At 41.9% G+C, this 19,484-nt stretch overlaps 1 protein-coding gene across 1 annotated transcript in view; it reads right to left on the bottom strand.

The window, feature by feature from the left end:
* Positions 1-19,484, bottom strand: part of magixa (MAGI family member, X-linked a) — a 61,419-nt gene that overhangs the window by 26,820 nt on the left and 15,115 nt on the right. The window contains exons 2-10 of the mRNA XM_080898809.1: positions 9,121-9,172; positions 8,793-9,039; positions 7,833-7,949; positions 5,846-5,965; positions 2,543-2,716; positions 2,285-2,462; positions 1,772-1,842; positions 1,093-1,260; positions 87-256 (exon numbers count right to left, since the gene is read on the bottom strand). Coding sequence (XP_080754935.1) covers positions 87-256; positions 1,093-1,260; positions 1,772-1,842; positions 2,285-2,462; positions 2,543-2,716; positions 5,846-5,965; positions 7,833-7,949; positions 8,793-9,039; positions 9,121-9,172 — 1,297 coding nt within the window. The remainder of the gene's footprint in view (positions 1-86; positions 257-1,092; positions 1,261-1,771; positions 1,843-2,284; positions 2,463-2,542; positions 2,717-5,845; positions 5,966-7,832; positions 7,950-8,792; positions 9,040-9,120; positions 9,173-19,484) is intronic.

Raw genomic sequence — 19,484 nt, 5'->3', positions numbered from 1 at the left:
AAGTTAAAAAAAAAAATCACACTAAAATAACTGATATTTAAACAGTTTTATGCCCTTAAGTAATTAAAGTAAATTTAGGGCTGTACCGTCTCCAGGCTCTGTTTGGGACAGCCGTCGGGGTTATAAAGCATCGGGTATCCTCTCCTCAGCACCACATCCACGCTTTGACCCATCGGTACCGACTTCAGCATCTCCACCACTTCTTTGTGAGAGCGACCCAGCACACAGGTGTCGTTGATGTAGACCAGGATGTCCGCTTCGAGGAAGCAAAATCTACTGGTTAGAGTCTTAATGTCTAACAGGACATGCAGGAGTGCATATGTGCAGCTGCTGCAGCTGAAATCTGTGATTACCAAAGAAATTAGTTTACAGTTAGAATCCAAAGACATGAAGCACACATTTTTACACTCAGTTTGACTTCCTGAAGCATCTCTGTCTGTCCACAACAAGCATAATCCATCATTTGAGTGAGAATATTGATGTTTTACGTTCTCTCGCCTTTCAGTGAGCAGTAAGGTGAACAGGCACAGGTACAAAATCCAGGTGTGAACCGAGAGGACTACAAGTGTAAATGAGATTTAATGTTTTGTGTCTTCTCATTCTGGGTGACAAAGTTTCATCTATTTAAAATGAAAACCACAACACGTGAACAGGTCTTAAGCTTGTTTTTTCCGTAGCTCTGTTTCATTCCTGATTCCACGCTGATCTCAGAGCATGTGAACCAACCCACAGGGAGGAGGCGTGGGTACGTGGGTCAGATTAAACTGTGTGTGAGAGCGCACGTGTGTGGATTAGTTGTAGATCATGAGATTAGTACTCAGCTCTTTATTTTTCTTAATCAACAGCACCGTAATCCTCCACAGAGAGAGAATCTCAACCTCTCTCCTCTGACCACCTGACCCACGACAACAACTCCCACTTTATGATGCTTTTTATGTGATTATGAGAGTCCAGATTGTGATTTGGGTTTTGAAACGTCCTGCTTTTACATTTGAACACATTTTACCTGGATTTCAGAAACCTGGATCCAAAACCATGTAACAGATTCAGGTTTGTGACATAACTGAAGGTAAACTGTACTGTGATCAGTACCTGTGTTGAGAGCAGGCGGTCCTCCAGGTGTGACGCTGTACACCTGCAGAAACTCTCGGGGTCGACTTCCTCCAACTATGTTGAAGCCGAAACCTCGAGGACCTTTAGAGAGCCGAGTATGGATGGAGTAGCCCTTCAGCTGACTGGGCTGGTCGGTGAACTCTGGGACTGAGAGGCGAGAGAAGACATGGGGGACAAAGAAAGGAGGCAGGCAAAGGAGGAAAAACGATGAAGAGAAGGGAAAGAGGAAATGTTAGTCCTATCCTCGAAGGATGCTTGTATAACTCCAGAGGTTCATGTGCAGGAAGGGAGGACGTGGACTCTTTCTTTCCGTGTAAAACTCACAGAGGACAGGCATGCATCTATATTGTTCTTTTTTCTTTCTGATTGGTGTGACAATAAAAACAAAAAAAGTGGAGTTTGTGTGTCAGTGCTGCCCTCTGCTGGCTGCTGCTGCCAGAATGAAAGCATCCAAGGCAGTTTGTGTGGAAACGGGAAGTTTCAACACAAATACCACCTCAAATAAAAAGCATTTAACTAGAATTTAAAAATAACATATAACCATTTGAGGGTATGACTGTAATATTTTTAAATGTCCTTCAGAGAAGCAATTATGTGACATAATCATGAACAAAACAAGATGAATTGCATGTGAATGAATGATCTAAAACCGCCTTACGTTCTGTAGAAGACGTCGTCTCTTTGTTCTGAGTTCGAGGATCCAGCCAGCTGGTCGTCTTTGAATTATGGCTGATGGACAGAGGAACACACACATCCTAATTACCACCACCACCATCATCAACACACTGGACAATATAATCTGACAGATTGAGGATAAGTTAAAATGTAGTGCTTTTTCTGCCTGCTACTGGAAATTATTATTTTTGCAAAGACAGGAAACATTCAGCAACTCAGCTCAGTTTCCTGTTTGTGGGTCTCATGTCTCAGTTTGCAAGAAAATAAAACAAAAAACTGACTCACACAACAAAAACAAGCAGGACTGGTTCACAGAATAAGACATTTAAAGGATCAAATATTTTGTATGTACCAGACTTCATTGGAAAAAAGATAAATTTAAAGTTTAAACAGCATTACAGCGTCCATGGCTTTCCTCAACATATTTTTCTGATGGCCATAATCAAACGGATTAAATCAGCTGACACCAGAAGAAGAACTGATAAGTATTTCTCACTCGATGTAATACGGCTCCCCTGAATCACTGTAGGCCAGCTCCCAGTTTTCCGGCAGCGGACCTCCCACTCCCGCTCTTCCCCTCCCTACTCCTCTTCCCCCTCCTCCATTCTCCATTCCTACCGCGGACTCCCATGACTGGCTGAGAGGCAGGGTTGTGGGCGGGGCTCCAGCTGATCCTGCTGGTAGAGAATCTCGTCAACGCGCAAACACACCTGTGCAGGTAAGACTGGGATGTGTTACATGTGAGCTTCTCTACCCGTCAGCCCGCTGTCCTCCTCACTGTTGTCCCCTTCCTCCACAGCTTTCTCCAGGTTACTCAGAGACTTGCTCCTTGTCCTGAAGTTCCTCAGCAGGTTTCGATGTTCCTGGTATGTGATTGGTGGACTCTCTGGGCCAATGTGGACGGGGCGGGGCGTCCCATAATAATTCCCTGTGATTGGATGAAACAGAACAAACTGCTGTTTGAAACAGCTCAGGTTTGATGAACTTTTATAGTCAGAGATTTACACATTTCATATCTTCCTCCAGTTCTTACTACTCCATCCTTTCCAAAGGCTCAAACAGTCAGATTTTGTTAGGAAGTTTCCCCAAGTGAGTGAAGTGACCTGAAAGTAATTATGTTGTAAGAGTGCTGGTCACCAAATATATGCCCCCCCACCTACGCCACTACTAACTAAGGCGGCCATGCTAAATGATGTTTAGGCTGCAAGATGTTCACCACAGCGTTCTCTTTCATTTAGGCGAGTGCTAATCGAGCTTTGTGCTGCTGAGCGGTGAGCACAGATCCCACTGAAAGGATGTTAGGCCCGCGTGGAGTCTGGAGACAGTTTGGTCAGAAACAAGCACATACAGTGGCTTGCAAAAGTATTCGGCCCCCTTGAACTTTTCCACATTTTGTCTCATTACAGCCACAAACATGAATCAATTTTATTGGAATTCCACGTGAAAGACCAACACAAAGTGGTGCACACGTGAGAAGTGGAACGAAAATCATACATGATTCCAAACATGTTTTACAAATAAATAATTGAAAAGTGGGGTGTGCGTAATTATTCAGCCCTGAGTCAATACTTTGTAGAACCACCTTTTGCTGCAGTTCCAGCTGCCAGTCTTTTAAGGTCTGTCTCTACCAGCTTTGCACATCTAGAGACTAAAATCTTTGCCCATTTTTCTTTGCAAAACAGCTCCAGCTCAGTCAGATTAGATGGACAGCGTTTGTGAACAGCAGTTTTCAGAGCTTGCCACAGATTCTCGATTGGATTTAGATCTGGACTTTGACTGGGCCATTCTAACACATGGATATGTTTTGTTTTAAACCATCCCATTGTTGCCCTGGCTTTATGTTTAGGGTCGTTGATGCTGGAAGCTGAACCTCCGCCCCAGTCTCAAGTCTTTTGCAGACTCCAAGAGGTTTTCTTCCAAGATTGCCCTGTATTTGGCTCCATCCATCTTCCCATCAACTCTGACCAGCTTCCCTGTCCCTGCTGAAGAGAAGCACGATGGCAAACTGCAAACGGGACTTCTTATGGTTTTCTGTTAACAATGGCTTTCTTCTTGCCACTCTTCCATAAAGGCCAACTTTGTGCAGTGCACGACTAATAGTTGTCCTATGGACAGATTCCCCCACCTGAGCTGTAGATCTCTGCAGCTCGTCCAGAGTCACCATGGGCCTCTTGGTTGCATTTCTGATCAGCGCTCTCCTTGTTCGGCCTGTGAGTTTAGGTGGACGGCCTTGTCTTGATAGGTTTACAGTTGTGCCATACTCCTTCCATTTCTGAATGATGGCTTGAACAGAGCTCCGTGGGATGTTCAGGGCTTGGGAAATCTTTTTGTAGCCTAATAATAATAATAATGGATTGGATTTATATAGCGCTTTTCAAGGCACCCAAAGCGCTTTACAATACCACTATTCATTCACTCTCACATTCATACACTGGTGGAGGCAGCTACAGTTGTAGCCACAGCTGCCCTGGGGCAGACTGACAGAAGCGAGGCTGCCATATCGCACCATCGGCCCCTCTGGCCAACACCAGTAGTAGTAAGCCTGCTTTAAATTTCTCAATAACTTTATCCCTGACCTGTCTGGTGTGTTCTTTGGACTTCATGGTGTTGTTTCTCCCAATATTCTCTTAGACAACCTCTGAGGCCGTCACAGAGCAGCTGTATTTGTACTGACATTAGATTACACACAGGTGCACTCTGTTTAGTCATTAGCACTCATCAGGCAACGTCTATGTGCAACTGACTGCACTCAGACCAAAGGGGGCTGAATAATTACGCACACCCCACTTTTCAGTTATTTATTTGTAAAAAATGTTTGGAATCATGTCTGATTTTCGTTCCACTTCTCACGTGTGCACCACTTTGTGTTGGTCTTTCACGTGGAATTCCAATAAAACTGATTCATGTTTGTGGCTGTAATGTGGCAAAATGTGGGAAAGTTCAAGGGGGCCGAATACTTTTGCAAGCCACTGTATGTAGCTTGCTGGAGATCGTGTTGTAGGGTCCTGGCGGTGCTCCTAATAGCCCGTGTCCTGGTATCTCTTCCACACTCTTTGGCCTGTGTTTCCTTGTGACGGCACGTATCTCATCCTAGATGAGGTGAAATATCCGTGTAACTATGATTGGTCTGCAAGTATTGTCTCGTGACACTGACAGTGACGAGGACATAAACAGAAAGCAAAATTAGAGAAAAATCAGCCCGGAGGGATGAGGAGAAATCAATGACCTGCAAAACCGTTTCCTCTTTGGAGGTCGTCATGTTGTTGCTCTCCAGAGCGCCTGTTCTCACTTTGATTTGCACCAAAGCAGCTGAAAAGCATTCAGAGTGGTTTGTGCTTCCGGCTGATGTCCCTGAGGGTTATCTGACTTTGTGGTGGACTGTGATGATCAAGTGATCCCTTAATTTCTTTGAGCTGTCTTTCTCAGATCATCCGCTTGCCTTCCTGTGGTCCCAATTTGTGTTAATTTGAGATTTTATACCTACTGTTGTATCAGCTTTTTAAAATTAAGCTTTACACCAACCAGCGCAATTTCAGTTTCTTATACGAGGATTAAACAAAACAATTAATCAAATTGTATGAATACTGAATCATCTAATAATGTGAAGGCACAGCAGTCTTTTGTTTTGAAATGTTTTCAACAGGAACTGAAAATAGATCAACTGTCAAATTAAAATGTTCGGGAGCATTAGTGAGAGACGCAGAGACGCATCGTTCGGTGTGAAACAGACTCTATGTGTGAATGCTGTTTCTATTTTAGTTTCATTAATCCCATCAGATTAATACGGTGGAGTGCTGTGTGGGGGGAGGACAGAGGGGGAGGCAAGTTTCATTTCTGAGGTTTGGAGGATTAGAGACACAAAATCCTCTTTTCCTCATGCCTCCTCCAAAAAAAACAAAAAACAAACCCGAACACAGTTTAAATTAGTCATTCCACACTGTAAAAAACATCACACCGTGATGAATAAATCACACTTTTCATTCACTGGAGTTTCATGTAATCTGAGTACATTTTCATTACACTGCAGTATTCCTGAGGGTGTGTTTGTTTTCCTTACCTTTGAATTTGCCGCTCTCCAGCAGAGCTCCGGACTCCTCCAGAGAGAAAAATTCCTCGATGGAGACAAAGTTGTAGTCCACACCTGAAATCTCTCCATCTCGAGGCTGCCTGGTCGTACCTTCAGGGAGGGCAGAGTCATGTGATCACTGGGTGTACGCTGGACAGGTTTTGTGTTGTTGGAGAAAGTGAATCAGAAGATGAGGGTACAAACAAGGGTATGTTCTTCCTAAAGATGGCACGATACCACTTTTTTAAGTCTGATACCGATATCATAAATTTTGCCGATACCGATATGAATCCGATATCGTGTTTTTTAATCAATAAAACTGTTTTTTAATATCTTGCTGCTTTTTGTATAAGTTCATACTAAAGCTATTCTGTTATACCTGTATGTAAAAAATACAACAAAATATTTCATAGTTCAGCAATACTGATCAATCTAATAAACTTAAACCTGCTCCATCCTCCCTATTCTGGTATTTTAAAGAGTACTTAGCAGAAATATTAAGCAACCTAACTAATAGGGTTGCAAACTCCCAGCAAAAAAAATAGGGAACCACCCCCCACCCTCCACCTCATGATGCTTAATCGACGTAATCAACTTTAATTTGATGCAGTGTGAAAAAAGATGCACAGAAATAAATTATTTTTCAAGAATAATGAAATAGATTCAACATCTTTCTTCTACAGAAGTGCAGACTGCACAGATGGTACCTTCCCAAAGGAAAAAGTAGTATAGCTTACTAGGGTATATTAGACTTAACAGTTACTATATACAATAATGGACTTCTATTCATTTTACATCAAATTAAAACTTTGGGTGTTAGATTCAGATAATTATTAAAAGCTCGACATTTTAAATGAGAATAAGAAAGAAAAGTATGCCTTTGTGCCCCCTTTTCCCTGTTCATGCCCTATCGGCCCCCCTGGCTAAACTTTGCTAGATCCGCCCCTGCACAGTTACCAGCCGTCAGCTGTAGAAAAAGATCCTGGAGTAGAAAGTAATATTAAATAAATTCTAACAACAGCTTATCAAGGTTAAACGTGCTGCTGTTGTTCAGCTGCTGGTTTCCTCTTTCTGGCACGAAGTGAGCCAAAAACAAACAAGAGAGACGGACTCGTGACAGAAAAGCCGATCAGCTGATCATTGATCAGTTTCATGATTGAAGTAGCAGCCGGAGAGGGAGGGAGAGAGAAGAGGCAGTCACTCCATATATCGGTTGTTAAACTTAACGCGCGAATGCTTTACAAACATTCAGAGATGAACTTACACACTTGCTTTACTTCTCTCTGGGATCACTTCCTCGGAGATGAAATGCTGGTTTGGTAGCGAGGCTCCAAATACACACAGCCGCTCTATCACGTGAGCACACTGCTCCGACGTGCTACGGTTATGAGCCGAGTTACGCCGTGTCGCAAGTTTTGTGAGGTGCTTTTCTGATATTTAATGGATCGGATTACATTTTTTATTTCTCTCCGATATCCGATCCAGTAATTTAGGTCAGTATCAGACCGATACTGATATGTAATATCGGATCGGTCCATCTCTAGTTCTTCCTATCTTGGTGGGGACCAAAATCTGAAATCTTACTGTGGGGACCACAGTCTCAGTCCCCACGGGGTTGAAGGCATTTTTCACACTCAAAATGTGGTTTTAGTGTCAGGGTTACAATTGGGTTATGGTTAGGTGTAGAGATAGTTGGATTCAGTTCTCTTTTACTAAAGCGTTTAATGCACAGTCCTGGGGGTCGCTGGCTCATCCGGACTCTCCTTTAAAGTTCCTGTTCCTGCTCCACTTCTCTTTCCCTCAACGGTCATCTTTGGCGTTGTACTGGGGTAAGGGTTAGGCATTCATTTTTGATGGTTAGGGTAAGTGGCTAGAGAAACCATTATGTCAATGAGATTTCCCCACGAGGATAGCAACACCAGACTGTGTGTGTGTGTGTGCGTGCAGGTGTGTGTGTGTGCGTGCAGGTGTGTCTTACAGGGCACGGCGCGCAGGTACAGGTTCTCCCTGATGAGCTGCTGCAGCTGACTGTCCATGGAGCCCGGCGTGAAACACTTACTGAGGTACAACCTGAGGTCTTTACACAGAGATGAACCTGGGACACACACACACACACACACAGAAATACAGGATATGATGTCACAGTCATGCAGCACGTGCCATTATGCTGAACTTGAGAACAGTTTTGAATTACCTCTATTTCACTCCGTTGCTTATATCTTAAACTGCTGCATACTCCTCACTACACTGATTTGACAACTGCAGGAAGTAGTTTCTTTTCAGAATAAAATGTTACATGAAAGTACAGTTAGCTTATTATAACCGAAAAGAAGTGTCTCTTTGGCCGTGTCTCCTCGACTGAAGCTGACTAAATCTTTGTTGATAATCACAGTTTTGCTTTTTTGTCTTTAATAATAATGACAAAAATACTGGCGTGCGCCAATGATACCCGTCAGCCTCCCAGTAGATACCATACATATGGTATCAATTTCAAAATCCTGCATCGCCTTGTTCTCAAGTTATCACATTCAAAAGAATTTAAGAAAGCTTGACCTCTGACCTTGAGGTCACCTTTTACAGCTGAGGGGTGAAAAATGATGTCAGATAAAACCAAATCATGAGATTCAAGATTCAAACAAGATAAAAACAACTGAAAGAGTTATTAAGCAGTGCAGATTACTCTTCTTTCAGTCAGCCAGTAATTAACTTATATTATTATATATATTTGTTTTAGCTTCATAAAAATCCCTTTGAGCATCTCAATGTGAACATTACACGTGTCAGGTTAATGAGACATTTTATGGAGCCCGTTTCAGCCAATAAAGACAAACAAATAAGAAGTGAAATAAGTGACCAATTTTCCTTCTTTTATGTTTTCCAGATGAACAAACTAAACATCAAACATCCCCATCAGGTCATTAACAAACTTTTCTCTCACCTGGTGAGACAGTCTTGATTCTGATTGGATGAGGACAGGAGTTCAGGACTCCTCTGACATCACCGAGGGTCATTCCCAACACAGGTGTCCCTCCAATCTCCAGGATGATGTCGCCCACCGTGGGTCCGCCCCCGGGGGCGGCCGTGACGAACGGGAACTCGCCATAGTCAGCCCCGCCCCCGATGGCCAGCCCCAGCTCCCCCGAGCCACCGGTGCCGCCGCCCAGCGGGACGAAGCTCTCCTGCACCTGCAGACGACACAGAGGATGAAGTTCTCACAGGAAATGGTTCACCTCCGTTGTCACTGCAGGCGTTGCACGTTTCAGTACCTTGGAGCGCCAGTGCAGCTTCTTCACCGTCGCTTTAGACATGGCGGCTGAGCTGCAGACACAAGAACACAGGAAGTCACTGAGCGAGCTCAACAGCAGACTTCATCGGCTCATGCTGACAGGTGATCTGAACTAAACGCTGGCAGAATGACTCTGATCATTCTGTGAGCAGTTCAGCTGTAGCTGCTCCGTGAAGCAGATCTCCACACGTCAAGAAAAACTGATAATTTAACTTCTGCCCTGACAGCAACTCAGATTTACATTCTTGGATTAAAATTCAGATCCAGTTCTTCAGTTTTCCAATTAACTGATCCATCAATGTGTCACTGTTTTCTGCCAGAGAGGACTCGGAAAGATTGAAGCGGACGACAGTAATTTGGATAAATAGCTTTCGTATCTTACTTGAACGATAATGCAGTCTTTTTTAAATTCTTCTTCTTGTTATTAGTTTTAAGCTACAAATGTGCTGCAGTTGACATCTCGTGACATCCACCCACTACTCAGAGCCTCAGGATTTTAAGGACCAGACCAGAAGTTGATTCTGGAAAACTCAAGTTTGCGTTTTCCTTCCAGCAGAAAAATCAGAAGTGTTGTTTCCTCATTATTGACATAGGATGCATTGGAAGCTTCCTTACCCCCTAACAAGCCTCCTACTTTGATTCTTTAACTTCTTGCTATCTAACTAGGATTCATCCTAAATCTTTAATAGGACAGGAACCTTCTTTCCCCACTTCTATTCATGACTTACCTTCTTCTTTCCTTACTACAGGAAGCTCATTTTCTCCTATTTATTTGACTAGGAAACTTCTTTACCCTTACTTTCCTAGCCTCCTCACTCAAAAGGCAAAACAAGGTGTCTAAGAAACTTCTTTCCTTCTTTGTTTCCTTTAGAAGAAGAAGATTCTGTGTCCTCATACCCTTACTAGAAGGAAAGACCTTGTCTTTTTTGCGTCCTTGCTCAGTAAAACTTCTAAACTGCCGACCACGAGACATTTTTGTTGTGCCGCATTTTAATTTTGACCCCGAGCAGCAGAAAAACATGTCATCGGCAGAGTTCAGCTTCCTGTTTGAGACCAGCTCCTCCACAGACTCATCGACTCGCTGCTCCAGTCTGAGGGAACAGCAGATGGTGGCAGACAGCAGGGAGCCACACACACAGTCACAGCGTTAAACACAATCATATACACACTCATGTATGCACAAACACAGACTCGTCACTGCCACCGTTGCATTTATACACAGTTATACCCACAGGGAAACACACACACACACACGGGCACATACACAGGCTACCAGACGTAGTACATTAAATATGGATGAGCATATGTGAATGTGGGAGTCAGTGAAGAAACAAACAACGTCGTCCCTGAGCAGCAATTCACAATCTGAGCCTCAAAATTTATCTGACTGACAAAAACACAAGCAAGGAAGCTTTCCTGGAAGTGAGGACATGAGGCAGCTTATTTTAGGGATTAAAGAGAGAAGGAGACAAGGGGACAGCAAGGCTTCCTGGCTTGGAAGCGTGGAAGGAGGTTTGAATGTAGGCAGCTCCACAAACCTACTCTAATGAGGTTATTACAGAAAGACCTTCAGCTAAATGTTTATATGAAACGACCCATGCAATTCAATTTTTTTACAAGGTGCGATTAAAAAGTTCCAGGGATAGTTGCATAAAATTCAAAAAGCCAAGGCTGATTAAAATTTAGCCACTCACGATTCAAGGTCATCTTCGTTCCAGAGCCAACATCCTGTCCTGACCGCTCAGTTCAACAATTCACCACAGACCTCACACTTAAATGGACCTGAGCTAGATGTTGTGTGGAGGCTCATCAATGCTGATGAGAGCTGTGTCTGCAGCTACAACCGAGAAGTTTTCAGATCCACAGTTTCTACACCCAAAGGTGAGGAGTCAAGCATCTTTTATTTTGAAATTCGCGCTCTAGCGCACCATCAGTGATGAGACTGACGACTTTACATTAAGTACAAACAAGCACTGAGATGCTATCTTAACGCCTGCACCTCTCAGTTCCTGTGACTTCAGCCACCTCTGGCCCAGTGGTGAAGATCCATCAAGGACCAAAAAAGTGATGTTTTAAGCTCAATCATGTAGCTGTTTTGATTACAGCTCGTTCATTAGTACAGATCAGTAGAGAAGGTGTCTGTCTCCCGAATCCTTAGCCTGTTCCCCAGAAGAGGGGCGTGAAAGCTGAAGGCTCTGCCTCCCATTCATCTTTTAAATATCCTGCAAACCCTCAGTCTCAGAGCGAAGTGTATAAAACATATTGTCTGCAATAGACTGCGACCAGTCAGAGCTGTACCCCACCTTTAGCCCTGTGACAGCTGGGATATACTCCAGCTCCACCTTAACTGGATAAGCAGAAGACAATAGATGGCCACAGTCATCTCAATAAAGCTTCATCACGTAAGGTAAGGACCCTAAAACATTAGAGAGAGAAGCCCAGTGAGCAGCATGTGGTGAGCGTAGGGGAGAAAACCTCCAGCATAACCCGGCTCACGAAGCAGCAGCCATCTGCTGCGACTGACTGGAGGGAGGGAAAAGAGGATCACAGAGAAACAACTCACAAACTACCTGAACTAACTCACAACCTCTTTGGATGTGGTAATGGAGCCGGAGAAGTTAATGATGTAAAGAAGGTAATGGGAATGTAAAGAAGGAGTTAAGGAAGGAAATGAGGATGTGAATAAAGTAGCAAGGAGGTAAAAAAAAAAAGGCAGTGAGGAGCTACAAATAGTAGCAAAGAATTAAAGAAGGTAATGATGAGGTAAAGAAGGTTGTGAGGAGACATATTAGGCAGCACAGAGTTAGAGAGGTAAGAAATAAAGAGGTAAGAAATGTACCGAGGATTTAAAGAAGGCAGTGAGAAGGCAAATAGGTTAGTGAGGTGATAAATAAGACAGAAAGGAATTAAAGAATAGAGTGAGGATGTAAATAAAGTGACAAGAAAGTGAATAAGGTAGCGAGGAGAGAAGGAAAGGATGAGATAAAGAAGGCAGCGAGGTGCAAAAGAAGGTTGCAAGAAGGTAAATAAAGAGAGAATTAAAGCAGAGGATGCACAGAGCTGTGGTGAATGGATCCGGAGGCTGAGCCGTGTTTGTCAGGATGTGCGGTGACACTCGTCGCAGCGTGAGCTCGACATGTGCCGCTATTAACACATCATTAACACATGCTCGCTCGCCCCTACTCCAGTCCCCTCTCTCCCTTTCACTTCCTGGCTGCCACCTCTTTCGCTTTAGTCGTACAAAATAAAAGCCTTTCCCAACACTCGGTGGTTTGACTCGAGCGTGTGTGGCGTACCTTTACAAATCAACGCTGTGAGCTGCTGCGCGTTCAGCTGCCATCTCCAACTATCTCAGCAGCCGTGTTGGTGTCTCTTTCTCCTCTTAGCTCCTTGGTTTTCCTCTTTAATCCTCTTCTACTTGTGTCCCTCGCTCGTTTTCACTTCCGTGGCCTCTTTTGCTGATAAGCCTGGTCAGGGTTCACAGCGTGATGTAAGTCAGAGTGTGTTTAGGGAGTGGACTCATTGCTCGCGTTATGTACATGTGTTTACAGGAATGTGTGCGTCCTTCTAAAGAAAGCGTCGGTGAGGCAAGCAAACAGTTTTGTGACCTTCAATGAGGGGTAATAAACACTCGAGACAACCCTCACTGATCGTTTATTCACGCTAAAGCCTGAGAGAAGCTCAAGTTTTCCACAGCTCACTATAACAGGCTTACACACACACGTCAGTCAAAACACAACGCCATATAAAGTAGTCATATCGCAGCTGGATATTTACTGTACTTTTACTACACATTTATTGTAGGACACTTGGGATGTATGCAAGCGAGCATTTGATATCAGTTTACTCATAGTCAGATTTTTGTCAGGTAGTTATTTTAGGTACAAAAACAAAATGTTTTGTTTGAGTTTTCTTCAGAGAATAATTCATAAGTAGGAGATTATTCCTGGGTTGGAACGCTGAAGGTAAATCAGGGTAAGACACACCCTTAGTTAGTTACAAATCCCACATAAATGTCATATTTTTTCTTACATCTGTATGCTGATTTCTTGTAACAGCATCTTTCTGTTGTCAGTAATTAAAATATTTTTGATCCTATTTCTAATGTCTCTTATAGAATATCTTCTCTCTGTCCTTGACCCAAGCATTGCAAATTATGGGTGGGTGGGTCATCTTATTTGGTTTATCTACTTTTTGGCTCTGTGAGCGAACTCGTCGGGCCAGGACTCTGCAGTCTATTTACACCTACAGGCCAGTGGACTCTCTTTCAAGGATGAGGATGTAACATCCTGGACAGGGAGGAACGCTGGTTTGAACACGGAGTCAAAGAGGAGATTTATGTGAAAAGGGAAAGACCATCTCTGAATCGAGGAGGGGGCCTAAGGGTACATCTGTCACCATCTTACAATGCTGTGATTGCAGTCATTCCCCAACTCTCTGTGAATGGTTCTCATGGCCATTGATCAGTGGCGTTTGATCAATGGCCATGACAATTTGCATATTAATGATGAAGGAACTGACCTCTCAGCCCTTTGTTCCTGTAGGCTGGTTTCAGTCATTATGCAAATGTACTGTTTATAAGATTGGAGAAACCTGAGTGACGAAACGTTTCTCCCACTGAAAACGCTTCGTCCAGATGAACAGAATCAACTTTTTGGGATTTGATTGTAATTATTTGTTTACTACAAAACAATATCAATGAATTAACAAAGAGAAAGCGCATTCTGTCACGTCCCTTGGTTTCAGAGCCAGGGTTTTGAGTTTTGGGGCTCTGGGGTTTCTTTAGTTTGGTACTTTTGGTTTTCTTTGGATTAAGGTTATGTGTCTGCATTGTTGGAATTTAGTGTTGTGTTATTTCTTAGTGTTTGCGTGTCATGTTTATTGCCTGATACCTTATATAAGTGCTGTATGCTATAATTTCATGCCTTCTGTTCTGGAGATCCTTGTGTTTATTTAGTAAATTCCCCTTTGTGTTCTTCTATTCTTGACTTTTGTCTTTGTATTTCTGTCTCCCTTGTGTTCTTCGTTCAGCTGTGTCTTGCTTTATTTTGGTAATTGTTGCCATCTGTGTCTTCTGTTCTGATTACTTCCCCCTGCCTCATTTTGTTTATAACCTTATAAACTTACTCCTCAATATCTTCTGTGTTCAGTATTGTATCAGTTCAATGCAATTTTATCTATATAGCACCAAATCATAGCAACGGCTACCTCACGGTCCTAAAATAAAAATACAGGGAAAAGAAAATCGTCTGCATTAGCCATGTGTTCCCACCTCAGTATTCCAGGTGTCCAAGCCTACATAGAGCTTTCTGGTTCTGTATATTTTCATATTTATATTTAAAAATATAAGATCCGTTTCAGCTTGATTCCTGCCTCCAGTGTGCTGCATGACTCTAAATGTAGAAAAACCACCAATATTCTGGTTGGACAACTGGACAAACTCTGTATGTCTGCTGTCATGCTGGCTGTATCTATACCTGTCATGTACTGTGTGTGGCAGGCAGCAATGGTGGACCCAAAGTGCAGACTAAACTCAGATGTATTGCTACACAGTAGAAAAATAGACTTAAACTGGAACTATTAACAAGGCTGAAACAGGCAGCACACACAACATGGAACCAGGGAGATCGCAACACAGACCAAGGAAAACACAGAGGGAGCAATCAGGGAATGGGAGACAGGAGGGAAACACAGCTGGGACAAATCAGAGCTAATGAGACAAAGTGGACAGGGACTATCAAAATAAGACAGGACTGAACAGACTGAACTCAAGACACGCAAGCTTAACACTCGAGACTGGAGGAATGAAACCGAGACGAGAGTCACAAAACACAAGACACGGCTAGAGGGAGGTAAACATAATTACTGACAGCAAACAACCTAACATAAACCACTCAGAGAACCTAAACTTAGAATATACCTTTAACCCTTCAGACAAAGAAAACTAGAACATAATGAAATAAACAAACTCAAAGAACCAAAGACACAAAACACCGGGTCGACGACCCAGGCACCCTAACAATGATTCTATTAAAAGTCAGCAAAAACATGACAATCAACACAAAGCACCATCCTATAAACATGAAATGAAAGCATCAGATGTGTGTGCTCTTCCTGTGTCACGCTGCCTAAAGGAGAAGAAGTTTTAAACTGGAAGTTTTTTCCACTTTATAGCAAAATAATCACAGATATTTGATTTTGTCTTCTTTTTCTCAACGGTCAAGTGTAGGTGTTGTGAGAAGGAGAGTGGGTGGCATTGGAATTGGCAATCAGCAATGAAACTAACTAATAAGCAGTCATGAATTATTAATCAGTTTGATTATTAATTTTATTGCATTTGTTCCTTCAAGTCAGTTTAATATCATGTTGATAACTGAAGCATGGTCAGAGTCATATGCAGCTGTGTAGGCTTCCTATGCTTAAAGCAGCTCGTGTGTCGAAAAGCCCGCTGTCTCCGTGCGAGCTGAACGAGGATGTGTGGAGGTTGGTGGTGAAGGAACTCATTTGAGAGAACAAATTACTAATTTGATCCTTAATTCCTTCTGCTGTCCTCTGCCTGCAGTTTCGGAGTGTGATGTTCTGTGTGAGTGGATTAATATTCAGCAGGTCATATGTATGTCAGTCACTCACTGAGATCCTTGAAGTGCAGGGATGTGAGGATGCTCGCTTCGCTGTGGCCTCGTTTCCTTTTCTTTGTGTCTAACTGTATGTAACCCATTTTCATCCTGTCTGTGTGTGCATGTGTGTGTGTGTGTGCGTGCATGCGTGCGTGCGTGTAGATGCTGACTGACATTTCAGTGTCTCTAATGAGGCTGGAGATCTTCTGGCTCTGCACTTTAAAACTAGCCATGACAGTGAAAAACAGTCCTAATATTCAAACAGGAGAAGAAATGTCTCGGGAAAAAAATCACCTCCAGTTAAAAATGTGTCAGCTCAAATAGATCCACAGCATTTGTGCAAAACAGGAAATATCTGCACACTCTTTGGCTCCAAAAATAATTGAATTCATTCAATACTGTTCTTACAAAGCCATGTTTGAATTCAGCAGGACCTTCTTCAGAGAAAAGAAAGATTCTTTTGCAGGAGCACTCAGCAGTTCAACTCTCTCATCTGTCGCCAACAGGTAGAAGGAGAAAGAGACAGCACTGTTTTTCATTATCAAACTCTGAAAGTGCTTCTTTAGTTACAAACAATAGCATAGAGTTTTTTTTTTTTTTTTTTTTTAAAAAGCCTCCTCGTGTATGGGCAGAAATCTGTGCCATCAGAAACTGAATTTGAATGAGTTCAATTTGAATTTGAATTGCTCAGATTGAATCTGAATTGTAACTTGAATAAATGCTTTTGAAAACTGAATTTGAATTAGTCTAATTTGAAATTGAATTTATGGTTTGAAAATGATCATCACTAAATTGAAATTGAATTTTATATTTTGAAAATTAATTGATTTGCTTTGAAACTGCATTTTATCCTTTAAAAATTCAGCTCTCGAATAATTTCAGATTCACTTCTCACCATTCAGTTTCAGTTCTACAATTCAATTTCAGTTCCAAAATTCAGTTTTTTGGAACTTACATCCGGTTCCGGTTCAAGCGCAGATTAATAGAACTACGTTTTACTAGCGGACCGAAAGTGTTACTGATGGGAATCTACGGCGTCTTGAGCTGAATTAAGACTCCAGAAGTCATTCGTCATGTCGAATGACCAGCGGATAAACTCTCAGGTTGGTAATAAATGTATTACATGTATAAGAACAAGCGTCATGTTAACAAATGATAGCCGTAACTTTTATGCTTATTGTAGCTGTTAGCTAAAAACGCTAATTTAGCGTAGTTTGCCCTGGATTCAGCTTTGACAAACAAATATGATCGACTGTTTCTAGTAGAATTCCAAAGTTGTCATCTTGGACCCTCTCAGAGTACCCCCTCTGTATGCTTGCAGAGACCCCTACAGTAGGGAAACATGCAAAACGGTGCCCAAACCTTTGTGTTTTAGCTTTATTTATGTCTTACACAGCATCCCAACTCTTTAGCTAACTTAATAACTTTAGCTAAAGTGAATAGTTAGTCTAATTCATTAGTGCAGCATTACTGGATCATCTCTGTTTGAAGTGATATACAACTATCAGTGTTTAACTACCATAATAATTCTTAGGGTACTGAGTGCATGCTTAATTAGATTTTTTTTTTTAAAGCATACTGCTCCATTACTATGTTTGACAGGCTGAAGTTATCGGGTCACCTCCTAAATCGACCATCTTTTACAGGTGTTTTGTGCCAGAAATGGAGTGTCCACTGAAGACTGAAGATACTGAATCTCTACGCCTTGCCATCCATCCCTCTTGTGCCTTCATCTAGACAAGAGACATTAACTTAACCACTCTCATATGCTCTGTACCTACATCACCTTCCCTGACAGTCGTAGCTTGGCTCATCTGAGGGTGAAATTATAAGAATGTGTTATTTTGCAAAGTGCTCTCTAGGGTTCCTAAATAAAATATGGCGTTGAGGTCATTTCTTTTGAATTAATCCCTTCTTCTGAAATATAAGAACCTCTCCTGGTTTTAATGGCACTTTGGATTTCCTTACTTTCTGTTCCACTTCCAAACCCAAATAGATGCGACAAGCTGACACAGTAACATGGAAGAGGGAAAGAAGTTGGAAAGGACTACTACAAATAAACCCAATGCCTAACAATGAAAAATATAAAATAAGAACAATAATAATAATAAAGATAAAAGATGAAGTAACAAGTTTTTAGTTTTGTTTATTCCAAATGATCATCCAGATGTCTGTGACATGTGATGACAAACACCATAATGGAAGGCCTTAGTCATCACATGCTTAAACTCATATATTTTTGCATATGCTGAACAGGCAGTCAGACATGCTGTAACTGTGGGGTAGAAAACTGCATGAACACTATACGGCAGGGGTCTCAAACTCCAGTCCTCGAGGGCATGGAAAAGTTGCATGACACTGGCCCTTGAGGACTGGAGTTTGAGGCCCCTGTCATATGGAATTTGACAGGTGTGGTTGAACTGCATGAAGACTCTGAAGTTTCTCTTCTCTTCTGGCAGGACAGGAATGTGGCCTTGTCCTGTGAGCCACTGTAAGGATGTACTTAGAGTAGAACTGGACTGTCACCGGCCTCAGGCTCTTCACCCTTTTCAAAGACAAAGCAGTCATTTAAATAAAATATTAGATATTGTTTACCTGTAAATGCACAAAGTAAATTTTGAAATGTAATTATTGTCAAGAGTGAACAAGCACTGATAATGTAATCTACAGCTGTGGCCAAACGTTTAGAGAATGAGAAGTGTTGTTTGCTTATTTACAAAGTTTGCTGTTTCAGTGATAGTTGTATATCACATTATATCACTTCAAACAGAGGTGATCCAGTAATGCTGCACTAATGAATCAGACTAACTATTCACGTTAGCTAAAGTTATTAAGTTAGCTAAAGTTATTAAGTTAGCTAAAGAGTTGGGATGCTGTGTAAGACATAAATAGAGCTAAAATACAAAGGTTTGGGCACCGTTTTGCATGTTTCCCTACTGTAGGGGTCTCTGCAAGCATACAGAGGGGGTACTCTGAGAGGGTCCAAGATGACAACTTTGGAATTCTACTAGAAACAGTCGATCATATTTGTTTGTCAAAGCTGAATTCAGGGCAAACTACGCTAAATTAGCGTTTTTAGCTAACAGCTACAATAAGCATAACAGTTACTGTACGGCTATCATTTGTTAACATGACGCATGTTCTTATACATGTAATACATTTATTACCAACCTGAGAGTTTATCCGCTGGTCATTCGACATGACGAATGACTTCTGAAGTCTTAATTCAGCTCAAGACGCCGTAGATTCCCACCAGTAACACTTTCGGTCCGCTAGTAAAACGTAGTTCTATTAATCTGCGCTTGAACCGGAACCGGATGTAAGTTCCAAAAAACTGAATTTTGGAACTGAAATTGAATGGTGAGAAGTGAAACTGAAATTATTCGAGAGCTGAATTTTTTAAAGGATAAAATGCAGTTTCAAAGCAAATCAATTAATTTTCAAAATATAAAATACAATTTCAATTTAGTGATGATCATTTTCAAACCATAAATTCAATTTCAAATTAGACTAATTCAAATTCAGTTTTCAAAAGCATTTATTCAAGTTACAATTCAGATTCAATCTGAGCAATTCAAATTCAAATTTAACTTATTCAAATTCAGTTTCTGATGGCACAGATTTCTGCCCATACTCGTGGCCCCAAAATTGGAACATCCCTGTGAATTTATGCATAATTACACTTGTATGAACAAAAATGTACGATAGCCTGCAGATCTCACAGATT

This window comes from Rhamphochromis sp. 'chilingali', assembly GCF_963969265.1.
Source record: "Rhamphochromis sp. 'chilingali' genome assembly, chromosome: 12".
NCBI classification, from domain to species: Eukaryota; Metazoa; Chordata; class Actinopteri; order Cichliformes; family Cichlidae; genus Rhamphochromis; species Rhamphochromis sp. 'chilingali'.
Note: the sequence above shows the minus strand (reverse complement) of the source record. Positions and strands in the feature narration are given on the sequence as shown.